The 15,443-nt window shown below is 60.3% G+C and overlaps 4 protein-coding genes across 4 annotated transcripts; all 4 read left to right on the top strand.

The window, feature by feature from the left end:
• Window positions 1-151: 151 nt before the first annotated feature.
• LBRM_08_0560 (conserved hypothetical protein) lies at window positions 152-1,471 on the top strand (the record flags this gene model as incomplete). Its single annotated transcript, XM_001562065.2, has 1 exon — window positions 152-1,471. The coding sequence occupies one exon, from the start codon at window positions 152-154 to the stop codon at window positions 1,469-1,471; it is 1,320 nt and encodes a 439-aa protein (XP_001562115.2).
• A 1,003-nt stretch (window positions 1,472-2,474) lies between these two features.
• Window positions 2,475-8,618, top strand: LBRM_08_0570 (putative protein kinase; the record flags this gene model as incomplete). The annotated part of the gene is made up of 1 exon (XM_001562066.1): window positions 2,475-8,618. One exon carries the CDS (start codon window positions 2,475-2,477, stop codon window positions 8,616-8,618), a length of 6,144 nt encoding a protein of 2,047 aa, XP_001562116.1.
• Window positions 8,619-9,345: 727 nt separating this feature from the next.
• Window positions 9,346-10,404, top strand: LBRM_08_0580 (conserved hypothetical protein; the record flags this gene model as incomplete). Its single annotated transcript, XM_001562067.1, has 1 exon — window positions 9,346-10,404. The coding sequence occupies one exon, from the start codon at window positions 9,346-9,348 to the stop codon at window positions 10,402-10,404; it is 1,059 nt and encodes a 352-aa protein (XP_001562117.1).
• A 2,207-nt stretch (window positions 10,405-12,611) lies between these two features.
• Window positions 12,612-14,084, top strand: LBRM_08_0590 (cyclopropane-fatty-acyl-phospholipid synthase; the record flags this gene model as incomplete). The annotated part of the gene is made up of 1 exon (XM_001562068.1): window positions 12,612-14,084. One exon carries the CDS (start codon window positions 12,612-12,614, stop codon window positions 14,082-14,084), a length of 1,473 nt encoding a protein of 490 aa, XP_001562118.1.
• Between the last annotated feature and the right edge of the window lie 1,359 nt (window positions 14,085-15,443).

The raw sequence follows: 15,443 nt of genomic DNA on the forward strand, positions 1-15,443 counted from the left end.
CCGACGTCGGGCTTAGTCGTTTCGGGGTCGTGTATTTAGAAATTGGCTCAACAGAGGACAGTTTAAAAAGAAAAAGAGAAACGAAAAAGTTGAAACCACAAAACGAGACGGTATCTTCACCCGCGAGGAGGTGAGTGCTCTAACCTCCGCTATGTGGAAAGCAGAAGGACTTTCCCGCGTGCCGCACAACCGTCGTCTCCACTGCCCCTCTTCTCCTCAACAGCCCGCCGCTGCCGCGGCGGCGGACCCCTCGATACCAGGCGCCTCCACTACCACGTCAGGAGGAAGCGGCGCGCCAGGAAAGACTACGCTGCTGCTGTTGAACAACATCGGTGCGGCAGGTGGTCGTCGTGGACAGTTGTCGAGCTTCTCTGAGGCATCCCTGCTTGCAAATCCTACCACTGCTGCAGCAGGCGCGTCGTCCAACTCGTCTACGCAGCTGATGTCACAGGCGGTACCCCCTAGGCTGCGCATCAGCTCGTCGTTGCGCGCATCACCAAACGGTACGCTGCACCATCATCATGACGTGGATCGCCAACCCTGTAGCAACAGCAGCAGCGGTGGTCGACGGATGACTGGGGGAGGAGGCTCGGTCGGCGGAGGAGGAAGCCGCAGCAACTCGAAAGTGTACGAGCTGCTCATCCAGCGGGTACTGGCGATGGACACAGCGAGTGACGTATGGAGTCTTGGCATTCTGCTCTACGGCATGTGTGCCGACGCCGTGGATGGGCACCAGCAGCAGCAGCAACAGGAAACCTCCACTCCCACAAGGATGTCCAAGCCGAGCCAGCTGCATTCGACTGCAGTCAATGGCTCTCGTAGCCACGCGCACGAGGCTTCTACTACTGATACGCTGCCTCCAGCCATTCTGACCTGCACAGGTGCGTCACGGCTGGCCCAGCAGGCATTCTCGGCACTCCTTGGCGACCTCTACGAGCTTTCGGTAGCCGAAGTGCCGAGCGGCTACCGCGGCAACAAGGGGTGCCCCTGCAATGCTAGTGCTGGTCTGCAGTCGGTAGGCGTCGATGTGGGCAATGGTGCGGGGGTGGACCAGCTGGACGACAATGCCGATGACCGCCTCCGCTGGCCTCGCTCGTGTGCGCTGGAAGATGAGGTCATGAAGGCCATCTGCGAAGCCGGCTACACACACGCGTTCGCGGTCATTCTAGCGAGCATGCTGTCACCGGTAGCGGCACGCCGTCCAAGCGCCGGCGACATTGTGAGCCAGCTGCGTCTCGTGACCGCAGCCGCCCCTGCCAGCGCTGTGTCCAGCACCATGCGCGATGGTGGTGGCGGCGTTGCAGGTGAGACTTGCGAGTACCGCGTCGCGCAGCAACGCGCGCGCCTGCGCGCCCACCACAGCGGTGCAAGCGATATCACGTCGGCCGCTGTACTACACGAGTGCACAGCCCGCATGGCTTTGCGATCGACGATGATCGCAGACACACAACGCAGCGACATAAATGTGTAAGTCAGTCAGTCAGTCCGTCTGTCTGTCTGCGTGTGTGGAGGGGGGGGGGGGTGTCCTTCCAGTACGTGCTGCTGCTTTGCTTTTCTCCTGCTCTCTCTCTCTTCTTTGTCGTCCTCTGCGGTCGACCTCTGTGTGGTGACTGATTGGCCGTGTCCGTTGCTGCTGTGATCAGTGGCGGTGGCGGTGGCGGTGGCGGTGGCGGGTGCACGTGTGCACCTTTTACCTCCTTTTTGCCTTTGGTGCGTATCTCAGCCCCAATCGAACGGCGTTTATAATTTCCCTCTCTCCCTCCCCCCCCCCTCACACACACACCGCCATCCAGCTACAGCACCTGTTCGTGTGAAAGGTGAGGGGGAGGGGAGGGGAGGAGAGGAGAATCACTCTCCTGACAACGCCCCGCATGAGGGAAGGGGGAGGGGAGGGCAATCACGCAGCTACCTTGCTCCTCCTCCTCCTCTTTGCTCCTACTGAGACGCCAGGGAATACGACTCTTGTGCGCTACAGAGAACGCACTCGTATCTGTAGGCAGTGATGGTGATACACAGAGGACTGGTGAGACGGCGTGGCTGTGGTTGCCACTCGTCGCGCGAACATCGCCGAAGACCATCCCCTCTTTCACCGTCCCTTCCTCTCTCCTTCCCATCTTTCCAGGACAACAGCAGGGGCCTCTCACCACAACCATCCGCCTGCCTCTTTCTTTCTCTCTCTCTCTCTGGGTGGGCATCATAACACTCGCTCTCGCACATGCGCAGACCCGCTGGCTAGCAAGGACGGAATCTGCTCAGAGTCTTTCCCTCAGAGAGACGCTCGACCGCCACACACAAACGCGCCGCACATCAGCCGCAGGATCCCCCAATGCCGCGGTCCGCCACGAACGTTCTCGCTCCCTTCCTCCCTCAGGCACTTCGTGTTTCTTTGCTTTTCAACGCAGCCTCGCCGGGAGTTATTCTTAAATATTGTAATAGGCACCCGCGCTGACAACACCGCCAGTGCTGCCGTCTCCATGCATGTCTCTTTCTCTCCTACTCACACCGCCGCTGACGAACCCTATGCGAATGGGACCTCCTCGAGCCCATCTTTGCCACCTTCAATGCGCATTGTAGTTGTTGCCGCCGCCGCCGCCGCTGCTGCTGCTGCACTGCTCACAGTGCCTGCCACAAGCGTCACTCAATACGACGCGGCGGCACATGCCTTGACAAGTAATGGGGATGGTGGTAGCAGCGGGTCACACACCCTCACCAACACTGGCGTAGGTATCGTTGATGTGCTCCTCGTTGTCGCTTGCACGCTGATGCTGGTCACAATTGCGCTATTAATCGTTGTTATTCGCTTACTCAAGCACGTCGCAGCTGCTGCTGCAGCCCTAGGGAGCAGTGCGCCGGACATCCGCCGCAACGACCTTCGTGCTGAAGTGCCCGTGGCGTACAGAAGTGTCGGCCTTGACGACGATGAGAACAACAATGCGGCCTTGCACGGCAATAACCGTGACAGTCGTACGCAACGGGTGGAGTACGCTGAGGAGCAGCAGTCTCTGCTGCATCGTGCACGTAGCCGTGGCGGCAGAACTGAACGTCACCACCACCGTTCTACTAGTCCCCGACACCAGGAGACTGGTCAAAACACAATCTTGGGCTTGTTTGACGCGCTCAGCATCCGTCTAGGTCTCTCCCCAACGGCCGCCATTGAGGACGCTACCAGCTGTGGAAAGACAGCGGCACCGCGAAGCCGATCAAGAAGCTATCGAGCGGTGGACTCCGCAGTACCCAGTCTCGGGAGTTGCTCAGCGGCGCGCGGCTCGCCAGAGCTGCAGTGCCATGCTAGTCTTTGCACCGACCCTGACGCATTCGCCACAGTCAAGGACGAGACGGACGCCTTTCACGCGGCGCCGCAGTCCACTTGGCACAACAGCAGCTCTCTGAACCAGAGCGGTGCGGCGCGCAAGCGTGAGGAAAGTGCTGTCGCACAGGTGCCCCCACCTTCAGAACCCTCGCTTCCGCCAGCCGTAGTAGCAGCTGAAACCTCAAACGAAAGGAAGACAGCAACGCCTGCGGCTGCCAATCACGGCGGCACCTCACCCAGCGACGACGCTCGAATGCCAGTCTTTACTGCGACGACTCAGAAGGATATGGCGGTATACAATACCATACGCCACTCGCGCTACCGCCTGCTGCAACGCATAGGCCTGGGCGCCTTCTCCTCTGTCTACCTGGTTCAGCACAAGGACACTGAGAAGAAGTACGCCCTCAAGTACATCCTGTGCAAGGGTGACCGTGAGCGACGAGCGGCGCTGCGCGAGTGCGAGGCGATCAACTGCCTGCAAGGCCACCCGCAGGTGATCCGTTTGGTGGACATGTTTATGAACTACCAATTTCAAAGCGCGCCAACGTCGCCCAGGGCCGCAGACTCCCCTGCCATTCCAGCGACTCTCTCTGGTCGTAGAGAACAGGCCACGGGTGAGCAGAGTTCGCGACCGCGTTCGACCGCCCAACCGCGCGCGCCGGCAGCAATCGCGCCCTCAGTTTCTCCAGCGGCGGCGGCGGCGCAGAGTCTGTGGTCTCGTCCATCATCGTCCGCGGCGCCGTCGCATGGAGAGGCAACAGCGATCACCGCCGTTGCGAATGCACACAGTCGGCACCGGGCACCAGACCCCGCTGCTTCAGCAGGCACAACCACCATGCTGGTCGCGGCGCGACTCAAGGAACTGAGCGACGCCGACATGGCGAAGTCGGCGAGCTTGACTCGCTTTGATGGCGTGGAGGTGACGGCGACACCGCAGGCACCCATTCGCGCGGTGGCGATGGAGAGATCCACTGAACACCACCCCGCAGCGCATGATGAAGAGGAGGATGACAATGTTGATTACAGCCACGTGGATACCGCTGCAGAAGATGAACGCCAGCTGCAGGGGGCACTGAGCTATCGGTATCGCAGCCCGCACAGCACTGCAGCTCGTGGCTACGGCAGCGGGAACGGTGACGAGGATGACGAGGAGCGCCGGTGCGTCATACATGGCGTGCGTCCATCCGTCAAAGGAGCCGCCTATGGTGCCTACATGGCCAACGCTGACCACGCCAGTGACAGGAGAAACGCAGTCAGTACCTTCGGCGACCGCCTAGCAAGTATCGAGGCTAGAGATGGTGAGGAGCTCCCGCAGTTGATTTTCAGCGCCGCTGACCGGGAGCAGCCACAACCACAAGGCAAGCAGTCCATGCGGACGTCCTCCTCGCACGACCGGTGTCCGCTTCACAGCGTGCAGCGCACGAGTCAAAGTGGCAATAATGTGCATCTTCCTGGCGCTGACGCTGCAACGTCGACAACACCGAAGGCCGACTCGTCCTCTTCTGTGTTCGCTGGAAGCGCTCACGTACTGGCGCCGCTGTACGCCGCTGCCGGTGGGGGTACTCGAGGATGCGGGCACCCGCCTTTGCAGTCCACCTCTCACCCATTAACGGAGGCGTCCCCCACAGCGTCGACGGCTACTCGTACTGCCTCCACCGATGCATCGTTGCCTGCTCGCAGCGAAGCGCATGCCGGCCAGTCCCGCTCGTGCGGTCACGCGACTGGCGCGCCAGGTGCGGTAGTTCACAACGCGAGCAACCCGACCGCCACGATCGATGTTTCGGTTGGCTGCTGCACGGTGGAGGGCATGGCCATCACCGCGACGACGACACACAACTGCCTTCCATCGACGGCATGCAACGCTACTTTAAGCCGAATCAGCGGCGCCAGTGATGAGCATGGCACACTGGAGTACTGCGACGGTGGCCATGGTATGCGCAGCAGCAGTGGCGGCACGAGAAGAAGTAAAACAATACAGAGCGCGACCAGAGAGGTGCCAGAGCCAACGTCGCAGTCGAGCCGCGTGTCGCTGGAAGACTGCGACGTTGACGGAGTTGATGATGGCCGCGCCAATGCTCATGTGGGTAGTGAGAAGCGGCGGACAGACCGACGCTGTGATGCCGACGCAGAGGAAACGCGAAGCTGCAAACACAATGACGCGTGCTCTAGTGCTACCAGCTCCAGCGGTACCCAAGAAGAGCCCATCCAGCCGATCCACCGCATTCTCATGCCACTGCAGTCCCTGCATCAGCCGCCAAATGGATTGACTGGTGCGCCTAGCAGCGGCGACAGTAGAGGTGCTGCGCTGCAGCTGCAGAACCGCACCTGTACGCCAGGTACAGGAAATCTTACAGCGTACAACCTGTACGCCAACTCTCCCACCGCCACTATCGGAGAAGCACCAGGGGTCGTCAAACCCATGCAAGCCGCCGGCAGCGCCGAGATTCCGCTGTCGGTGGCCGCGAACTTGCATGACGTGGGCGGGAGCACCGTCAGCACGTTCACTCCGCCGCCGCCGCCGCAGCAGCAGCAGCAGCTCCTGCCGTCGCTTGCAGCCTCTTATGCGCTTGCTCGTACGGCTGCCTCATCCGCAGATGTCAGCAGTGCCGCCTCGGGCACACTCACAGCGCAAGCCCCCATCCGGTACAAGGACTTTGTGCCGCCTCACGCCCTCATCACCGCCCCTCCCTCCGCATCACGGACACCGGTGACAGCGATGCGGGGAAACGGCGGTGTTATTGCTAACAGCTCTGTCGAGGTGCAGGAGCACCGGCAGCCGATCAACCGTGGCGGACGCCTCGCTCCGCCGTTATACGGCATCCCTGCAAGGGCAGGCTCAGGAACCACGATCACTGGTACATGTGGCCTGAGGCCAGACCGCCTGGCAGGTGCGTATGGGAACCCCTACCTAGAGCGCGCCAGCGGTGGTGAGCCGGTGCCGCCGCCGCGCACGTCGTACGCCCCAGGTGGCGGGGTGCGCTACAACAGCCTCATCGTGCCCTATGTCGCGGCTCCGACAAAGTCGCAGACCGCAGCGAAGGGGCTTCCGGCTCAGTCTAGCAGCGCCTCTTCACCGCTGATGCTGAGCGCAAGCGGCACCGGTGTCAGTGCCTTCGACGAGCGCAACACGGGTAGAGGACAAGGGTGGCACTCCGAGGTCACTGGAGCGGCCAGCATCTCACAGGACTCATACGCATCCATGTCTGCGTGTCATACCGCATGCCTCGAAGCTCCACGGCCTCTGCCGAGTGCTGCCCCAGTGGTAGCAACGGTGGTGCGAAGCACGTACGCGCCCCTTCGGCACGGAGACGTAGCGCACCCCACAGCAGCTTCACCTGCCGCGTCTAGCATGACAAGGTCATCTACCGCGACACTCTCACCGCCGTCCACTCCACGACAGCAGCAGCAGCAGCAACTGCCTTCAGCGGCCTACCCTGCTGCTTCGCTCATAGCGAACAATGGTCGTCTCAGCCTCACTGCGGTCATTCAGGCGCCGCATGGGGGCAAGCAAGGTGAGTGCATGGTCTCCGATGACAGCAAGCCGCGGGCGAACGTGTCGTCGTCTGCAACCGATTCGGCGTTGATGTCAGCGCACGCACCACCACCACCGCCTCCACTACGCAGTCTGGTGAGCCAGGTCAGTAGCGCATACCTTCTTCGGGAGGCTGGCGGCTTGAACGGCGCTGGCGTAGCACCGTCTCGAGTGCGGTACACCAACGCTGGGAGCCCGATCCCGTGGGACGCGTACAACGCGAACACAACCACGGTGAACGCTGCTGCTGCTGTTGCTGTGCTGGCGGGCTTGTCGCCCAAGGTCGATGGGAGGGCCCCTACAGTCACCTGTACCGGGGCGGGTGACACGGGCGACAGCAAGAGTTGCACGACCACACGTACAAGCTGCAGTCACATCTCCCTGCAAGATGCCCGCGACACCGGCTATCTGGGCCTCGTGATAGAGTACCATCCTATGGGCGACCTCTGCCGGTACGCGCTGCGCGCCAAGCAGCAACTGGAGATGCGGTGCCACCGTCAGCAGCAGTCCCAGCGGCGGACGCTGGGACGCAGCGGTGTCGTGAGCATGGCCACTCCGCGATCGACGGCCTCGCTAGTAACAGCAACGGTGGACACCAGGACGCGTACAACAGAGCGGAGCTCTACTCTGCAGCCGCAACCCACCGCTAGGAATGCAACCGAGCGCGATGACGGTGGCATGGGGGCGAATGCAGTGGAGCCGATCTCACCGTTCTCCTGTCGCCCATCAGTGCTCACACACGGCGGGACAGCAGCGGCATCGTCCCTCCTCGCTGCGGCTGCAGCTGCCACATGGACGGCGAAGGTGGCCATGAGTCGAACGGACCTCCCCTTGGCGCTTTCGGCAGGAGTCGGCAGCGGCGGCACCAATGGTAACGAGCACCTCGGCGACTTTGATAACCAATCAACAGCTGCTGTAGCAACCGATCCCACGAGTGACAACCCCCTCACTGAGGCGCAGCTGCTCTCCATCGCGTACCAGCTGGCCTCGGTGCTTGACCACATGCATCGGCAGAACCCGCCCATTATCCACCGTGATTTGAAGCCCGAGAATATTCTGATCAAAGGGGAGCTCAGCGACTACCTCGACGTGCCTCTCTCCGCGGCTTTGGCGAGCACCAGCAGTACGCCCTCCTCGCCTGTCCCGCTCACCAACGCCGGGGGAGCATCGTCACAGTACGACACGGGTGAATGCAGTGCCGTGTGCGTTGGTGGAAACAACGATGGCTTGAATAAGTCCTCCGTATCTCCGCAGTCGCCGTCCTTCGCATCCCTGGCAGCAGTCATTGAGGACGCCGCCAACTCTTCATGGTTGCTGCCACCGATCCGAATCACACGCGCGGTGGTGCCGATCGCTCTAATCGATTTTGGCCTTGCAATCATGCAAGACACCCACAGCCGCCCACACAGTGGCCGGGGCGGTGGCACCCGTCCATACATCGCACCAGAGAGCTGGCATGGTGGCACGTGCACAGCGAGTGACGTGTGGAGCCTCGGCTGTGTGCTGTACGCGCTCGCTACGTGCCGCCTCGTTGCCAAGGACGTACGGATCATGTCACAGGAAGCGAAGCAGGATGGCTTTGCCTCGCGCATGCTGAACGACATCATCGAAAAGAAGTACTCGCTGGCGTTTGCCAGCTTCGTCGTATCGCTGCTTGTCGTCGACCCAGCAAAGCGACCGACGGCGGCGCAGGCGGCGCAGTGCTTCTGCATCGTAGACAACGAAATCCGCTTTGACCTCCGTAGTCCGTTCTTCAGCAACGTGCTCGACCTCTAACCACTACGTGTGTGTGTGTGTGGCGACTCGGTGCCGTGGCACCGCCATTTGTGTTCTTCGTTTTTTTCGTTCCTCTTGTCTTTGATGTTGTCAGCGATTTTGTTTGCGCTCGCTGCGATCCTGCACGGCCGCCTTTGGGTCACGCGTGTGCCTCGTTTGGTTCTCCACCACTCCCCACGCACACTCTTTCCCTCTTCGCTCTGGTGTCGATGCGCCCCTCCCCCCCCCCTTCTCTCTTCCTTCCCTGGGCGGGGGTTTATCTGTGGAGGCGCTGCGTGGGTCACACGCACATGAGGTGCTCATCATGCGGCGGAGGAGGAGAGAAAAGGCACAAAGTAGCGCTGAAACATGCAAACGCAGAGAGCGCCTGCCTCCCTGTGCGCCTGTGCCGTGACGGGCACTCTCGCCGTGTCCTCCGCGATCGATATATTGCGGAGGCTTCATCAACCTCACCCCTTCTTCTCTCCCCCTCCTCTCTTCCATCCCACTCTTTGGTGTGCCTTCCTCCCCCCTTCCCCCGCACGGCGCACATGCAGAGAAGATGCAGAACGCCGTAGTGGCCCCCCCCCGTTTGTAGAGTAACAAGAGAGAAGAGAAGGGAGAGGAAGAGTAGACAGCAAGAGAGAGAAAGAGCGCGCACTCCTTACCTTGCCGGGGTGTGCGAAGGGGGGCCTGTGGAGGGTGGCAAGAAGCACCAACACCACTGCGACACCCTCCTCGTTTTAACATGATGCGCATCGGCGCTGTCCGCTTTGCGCCGCTGCAGGCTTGTCGCCCTCTCCTCTTCTTCTCATGGCTGAGTAGGAGCAGCGAGCACCGCGGCAGCGCTGACGCAACGTGGCGCACGAACGCGAAGGACACCTTCATCAGCGAGGGTGCCATGGGCCTCGGTGGCGGCGATGTGGGTCAGCCCATGGCGAACGGGGCCTCTGAGGCGCTGGACGGCACGGGCAGGAGCACCGCCAGTTATCGACAGGCCGGTATGAACGGCATCGGTGGGCGTGGCGTCGGCCATGGGCAGTCCTTCCAAGTAGGCGGTGGTGCCGCGCCAGGCTCCACCGTGCCAAAGCAGGCGATAGACGACATCTTAATGGAGCGCCCAGCGCACTTGACGGGGCCAAACCGGCGTCCCGTCTCGTACGACCTCGAAATCCACCGCGTCGCCCGCGCGCGTGAGGTGGCACAGAAAGAAGCCTCGCAGCAGCATCTGCGCCACTTTGATGAACAGAACATGCCACGCAATCCCCTCGATCCGAACCGGGAGCGCGCGAGCTGGGAGTTCACGCCAACGCCTGAGCACAAGTCGCTCGTGCTGCTGCTGTATCGCAACGTGTTGAAAGGCTTGATGAACTATAAAAGCGTCCGGCGCCGCAGCATGATCGCCTACGCCCGCATGTGCTTCCGCCGTCGCGCTATGGCGACAGAAAAGCTACTGATTGACGAGTGCATCGAGGAGTGTCGACGCTCAATCTACGTGTTGGAGAAGCATCACAACTTCACCAAGACGGGCACGTATGAGTTTGACTCGATGACGATCCCCAAGGACACGGGCCAGGATGTAAAGACCTACATGGAGGAGGTGTACGATCCGGAGCAGTCTCGGCTGCAGTTCCAGAACTTCACTGATGTGCAGCCAGGCAAGGAGCACCTGCATCGCCAAGGGCTCGGGCCCACGTCGGGGGAGCATCACTGGAAAGATCAAACGTCCTCAGAGGCCTTCAAGGTGGAGATTCGCGACGAGGACAAGGCGCTTCGGCCGCCGCCGCCACCCGAGATGGCGAGCTAGTGCAGGCATACACCTCCTTCTCTCAACGAAGCAGGAGAGGGCGAGGAGGTACTCGATTGGTGTCGCACGGTCAGCGACAGCCAGACGGCGCTGGTGTGGCGTCTGTGACGTGATGGAGACACGCCTTTTCGTTCCCCCAGTGCCTTATCCGGGACGCCGTTAACCGCGGAGGAGGAAAGTGAGTTTAGCTCGTTGGCGTGATGCTCCTTCGGCTGCTGCGGATGCTGCTTTGGCCTCACGCAGGCGCATTCATGTTTTCATTCCCGCCCCCCTCCCTCCCTCCCCCCCACACACACACGCACGCACGCCTCTGCATACGTACGTGGATGAAGAGGTGGGGGAGGGAGGGGGCGGGGGGTATGTGCGCGCGAGGGCAACGTCCGCTGTTAAAGCTCCTGTCACCCGCGCGTCCCCTCAACTCTGCTTTTCTCTGATTCTGTGTTTTCACTGTCTTGGTCGGCCTTGCGTCTGTGCCTCCCCATACCTCGAGGATGCCGGCAACCTCAGCACGTGATACCGCAGCGCTCAGCACCCCCACTCAGGTCGAGAAGCCATACAGTCCCCCTCTATCCCTGTCACAGGCCGAACCGCTTCTGAGGATGGCTGTGCAAAGACACCTACGACGTAGGGAAGTCCGAGCGATGTATCGCTACTGAGGCCGGTGGCCAGGCCCACAGATGGCGCTGCATCGGAGCAATCTGCTCCAGTGCATTAGGTGTGTGGGCCCTAATTCCATATGATGGGCGGCGTGTCAGCGCACAGCTCAAAAATGTCTCGCCCGGCCCTCTCCTTCCCTAAGTGATGTGGGACGCCTGGGGTGTCACCCACCCACTTGGAGATGCACCAGGTGGGGACCGGCATAGTGGGAGCGGCTGTGAGGTGACCTGCAGTGCATGCGGTGGTCAGAGTTTGCGGAAGAGGCCGTGCTCACATGACTGAGTCGGCGTATTGCTGTAACGCGGGTGTCTAGGGCTTCCTTCGCACCACGCGATGGTGTCTTGGGAAGGCGGGGGGAGAAGAGTTTTGAAGCTCATGTTTCATGCCAGAGAAGGTGCGCTTTGAAAAGAAAATGAAAACATTCTCTTCCCCTCTCAGTGTTCCATGAAGCCGCTCTTCCGCGGCCCCTCATCGTCTCCAACCACACGCGCACCCGGGCTTACAACGTCAGCGGCGTCTCCTCCAGATCCCCCTTCCACCTCCTCCTCGCGCCTGCGTCGTCACCCCCCTCTCTCTTCGTTGTTGTGTGCGTGCCACTGAATCACACGGCTGACACCCCAGCTTTGACTTTTCCGTTGCTGACACCATCATCACCAAGTCGTCCTCGCACTCTCTCTCTCACCCCTCTCCTTCGGACCTCGTTTTCCTCCCGCTCTCGCTCCACCAGCGTCTCCAAAGACATCATAGACGAAGCGAAGGCGCCACAAAGCATCACCACAAGCGCATCAACAGGGAGACAGTGCTTGAGGTAACCACGCATACATACATCACATCCACAGCGCCAACCCTGTCTCTCTCTTTCTCTAAGCGGGTGTGTGTGTGGGTGGGTGTTGCACTTTGTGTCCCCGAAGTCAATGGAAATTTCCTCCCTTCGTCTTTTACCTCCCCCGCCCCCCCCCCCCCCACTAGGCAGCCATTTTGTACGGCAAGATAGGCGACTTCGGCTATTTCTCCCGCTCTGTCCACAAGTCTGTCCTCCCCATTCGCCCCCCCCCCACCTGTAGGTGCGGCACCAGTAACCGCCACCAGTTTTAGTTTGGCTTGTGGTTATTGGTTTTCTTTACTCTCACTTTGTTCTCTCTCTCTCCCCCTCTCTCCCTCTCTCTCTCTCTTGTCGCTGCTGAATTCGTAGCCTCTTTGAGCCTGCAGCGTCTCTTCTTCTCCTCGCGGTATGCCTACGCCCCCCCCCCTCCCCTTGTCTCTCCCTCTCTCCTCCTCCTCCTTGTCTGTGTGTGTCGCCATCACAGCCCTCTCCGGGTCGGTCTACTTCGACGCCTGGTCCTGCTAGAAGAATTACGGTTGGTGTGCAAAAACATATGCGTGCGTACGTGCGACTGCCTGCCTGCCTACCTGCCTCTCTCTCTCTGTCCTCTCCGCTCTCCAGCGGGGGCACCTCAACTTATTTCAGCTTCATTTTCGTGTGAATTTCGCCGCTTCCGCCCCCTCTCACCTTTTCGTGTGTTGTTCATCCTTCGTCATTTCTGCAAGCAATGAAAACCCCACTCGACGAGTACCCCAAGTCGGAGGAAGCGGCGCTCCTGTCGCGAGCATCGCACATGCTGGAGTCGCATGAGCAGGTGCCGATGCCACTGAAAGGCCACAGCGACACACACAGCAGCGAGAATGGCTACCAGGTCCCTGCTACCGCGATCAAGGAAGTCGACCAGAGCGACGGCGACAAAACAACCCGGGTGGCTAACTACGGTGGTCCGCGCGGCAACGGCAGTCTGTTTCGCATGAGCGAGGAGGAGTACGCGAAGCTCCAGAAAAAGGAGGCCAAGTACTTTGACCTCGCACAGAAGATCCTGAAGACATGCGGCATCACCATTGGCGGCGAAAAGCCGTACGACATGGTCGTGCACAACCCAATGTTGTTCCGCCGCGTTATCAGGAAGGGTAGTCTTGGCCTCGGTGAGGCGTACATGGAGGGCTGGTGGGACACCCGCGACTTCTATGCCCTGCACGAGCTCTTCAAACGCATCCTGCGGAGTGGGCTCGAGTACTACTTTCCGAATAACGCCAAGGATTTGATCAACATCATCCGCGCGAAGCTATTCAACCCGCAGACCAAGTCGAAGAGTCGCAAGGTGGGCATGCAGCACTACGACATTGGCAATGAGTTCTTTCGCAGCATGCTGGGGCTGCGCATGCAGTACAGCTGCGCGTACTGGGAGCAGCATGTCGGCCCCGCCGAGGACCACATGGTCAAGACTGTGTCGACGCTGGACGAGGCGCAGGAGGTGAAGCTGAAGATGATTGGCGAAAAACTGCGCCTGCGTCCGGGGCTGGAGGTGCTCGACTGCGGCTGTGGATGGGGCGCCCTGGCGGCGTACCTGAGCGAGAAGTACAAGGTGAAGGTAACCGGCATTACGATCTCTGAAGAGCAGCGCGAGGGGGCCGCGCATCGAGTGAAGGACGACCTAAATGTTACCATCCTCAAGCGCGACTACCGCGACGTCACCTTCGACCGCAAGTTTGACCGCATCGTGAGTGTTGGCATGTTTGAGCACGTCGGACCCAAGAACTACCACACCTTTTTCAAGCACATGCGCCGCCTACTGCGCGACGACGACCCGGAGGCGATCTTAGTGCTTCACACCATTGGCAGCAAGACAACCATGAAGAGCGCCGATCAGTGGTACCTCAAGTACATTTTTCCAGGCGGCTGCCTGCCGAGTGTTTCGAACATCGGAAAAAATATCGAGAAGTACTTTGTGATGGAGGACCTGCACAACTTCAGTTTCTTCTACGGGCTGACGCTGCTCGCCTGGCGCGAGAACTTCCTCGCCCACTGGAACAACTCGGCCGAGAGCAAGAAGTGCAATGCAGATGTGTTTTTTCGCATGTTCTACTACTACCTGAGCAGCAGTGCTGGCGCCTTCGAGGCACGTGACCTACAGCTGTGGCAAATTGTTCTGAGCCCGAAGGGAATGCCGGGGTACGCCCGGGTGTACCGGCCGTAAAAGTAGAAATGGGCTTGTGGATGAGGAAGTAGACGTAGCGCTGGGGGGAGGACACTAGCGAAGTCCGGGCCATTTGCTTGCGGCGATGTCTCCCTCTGCTATAACTGCGGCATGGGCGTGGTTTCACGCCGGCGTGACTGGGCCTTCCTCCCTCCTTTCTTTTCAGTCATCTCCGCATGTGCCACTAACACAGGCACAGAAAGGCGCAGGTGAGTTTGTCCCCTTCGTTTTTCTCCTCATTTTACCAGTGAAAGAGCTCTGCACGCATCTCTTTCGCTCTTTGGTTGTCTCCTTCCTCCCCCCCCTCTCTCTCCCTCTCTCCTCCTCCTCCTCCTCCTCCTTTTTCTGTTCCCTTTTCGCTTCGGTGATTCTGCAAATCAGCGTACTCGAGCACGCAGTCCTCCTCAGTGTCGCTTCTTCTTTGTATGTATAGAGAGAGCGAGAGCGAGGCGGAGTGTGACGCTGCTTCGTCCTGTGCTGATGTTTGGCTACTGCTGTGGTCCTGGTTGCGATTTTGTCTTTTATTCTCTTTTTTCCTTCTCACTTGTGTCAATTGTTGCGGATGGGCGCTTCCTCGCCGAGTGTTGGCGTGGTCGATGGCGATTCTCCTCTGCCTCTCCTCCTCCCTGGCCGACTCCGTCCGCAATCTCTCTCTCTTCCTCCTCCCCCCCCCCCCCTCCCGATCATTTCCTCTCTAAGCTGCTCGCCCTCCCTCCCCCCCCGATGCCCAGAAGGGGAGAGCGGAACGGAAGACGGAGAGAGAAGGTGGCTTGGTGGGTTTGGACAGAGTGGATGCGTCGCCTTCATTGAGTGTGTGTGTGTGGTCAACTGCGCCTGCCACCCTCTCCTCCCATCTCTCTCTGCTCTCCCGTCTCTCAACAGCACGGGAGAGGCACTTTTGTTGTTGTTTCTTTGCCGTTGTGGTGTAGTTTGGCAATCTCGTCTCTGTCGATCTGTCGGTCTGTGTGGGGGGGGGGGGGCGGGTGTAATCATGTGTGCTTTGCTTATTCGTCTCCGCTGGGCCTCCTCCCCTCTTCCCACGCCCACACACACGTCAACGTTGTTTGGGCTACTGTCCGGCGCTCGTTCTTCTCCTCGTAATGTCCTTCCCCTCCCATCTCCAGTATTGACATCCGCTATGCGCCTGTCTTCTGCCCCTGTCGCTCACATTCTCATAGCCGAAGGACCCCTTAAATACAATGCGCAGTGAGCCCACACCACCCAGTACAGGCTTTCCGCTGACGTGTGTGCTCACAAAGCCCCCCCCCCTCTTCTCCCCCCTTTTTTTTTTTTTTTGGTCCCCCCGGTCCCTCGGGGGGGTTAACTGAAGGAACGGGGGGAAAAGGGGGAAGGGGGGGC

Source organism: Leishmania braziliensis, chromosome 8 (genome assembly GCF_000002845.2).
Source record: "Leishmania braziliensis MHOM/BR/75/M2904 complete genome, chromosome 8".
In the NCBI taxonomy this organism is placed as follows: domain Eukaryota; phylum Euglenozoa; class Kinetoplastea; order Trypanosomatida; family Trypanosomatidae; genus Leishmania; species Leishmania braziliensis.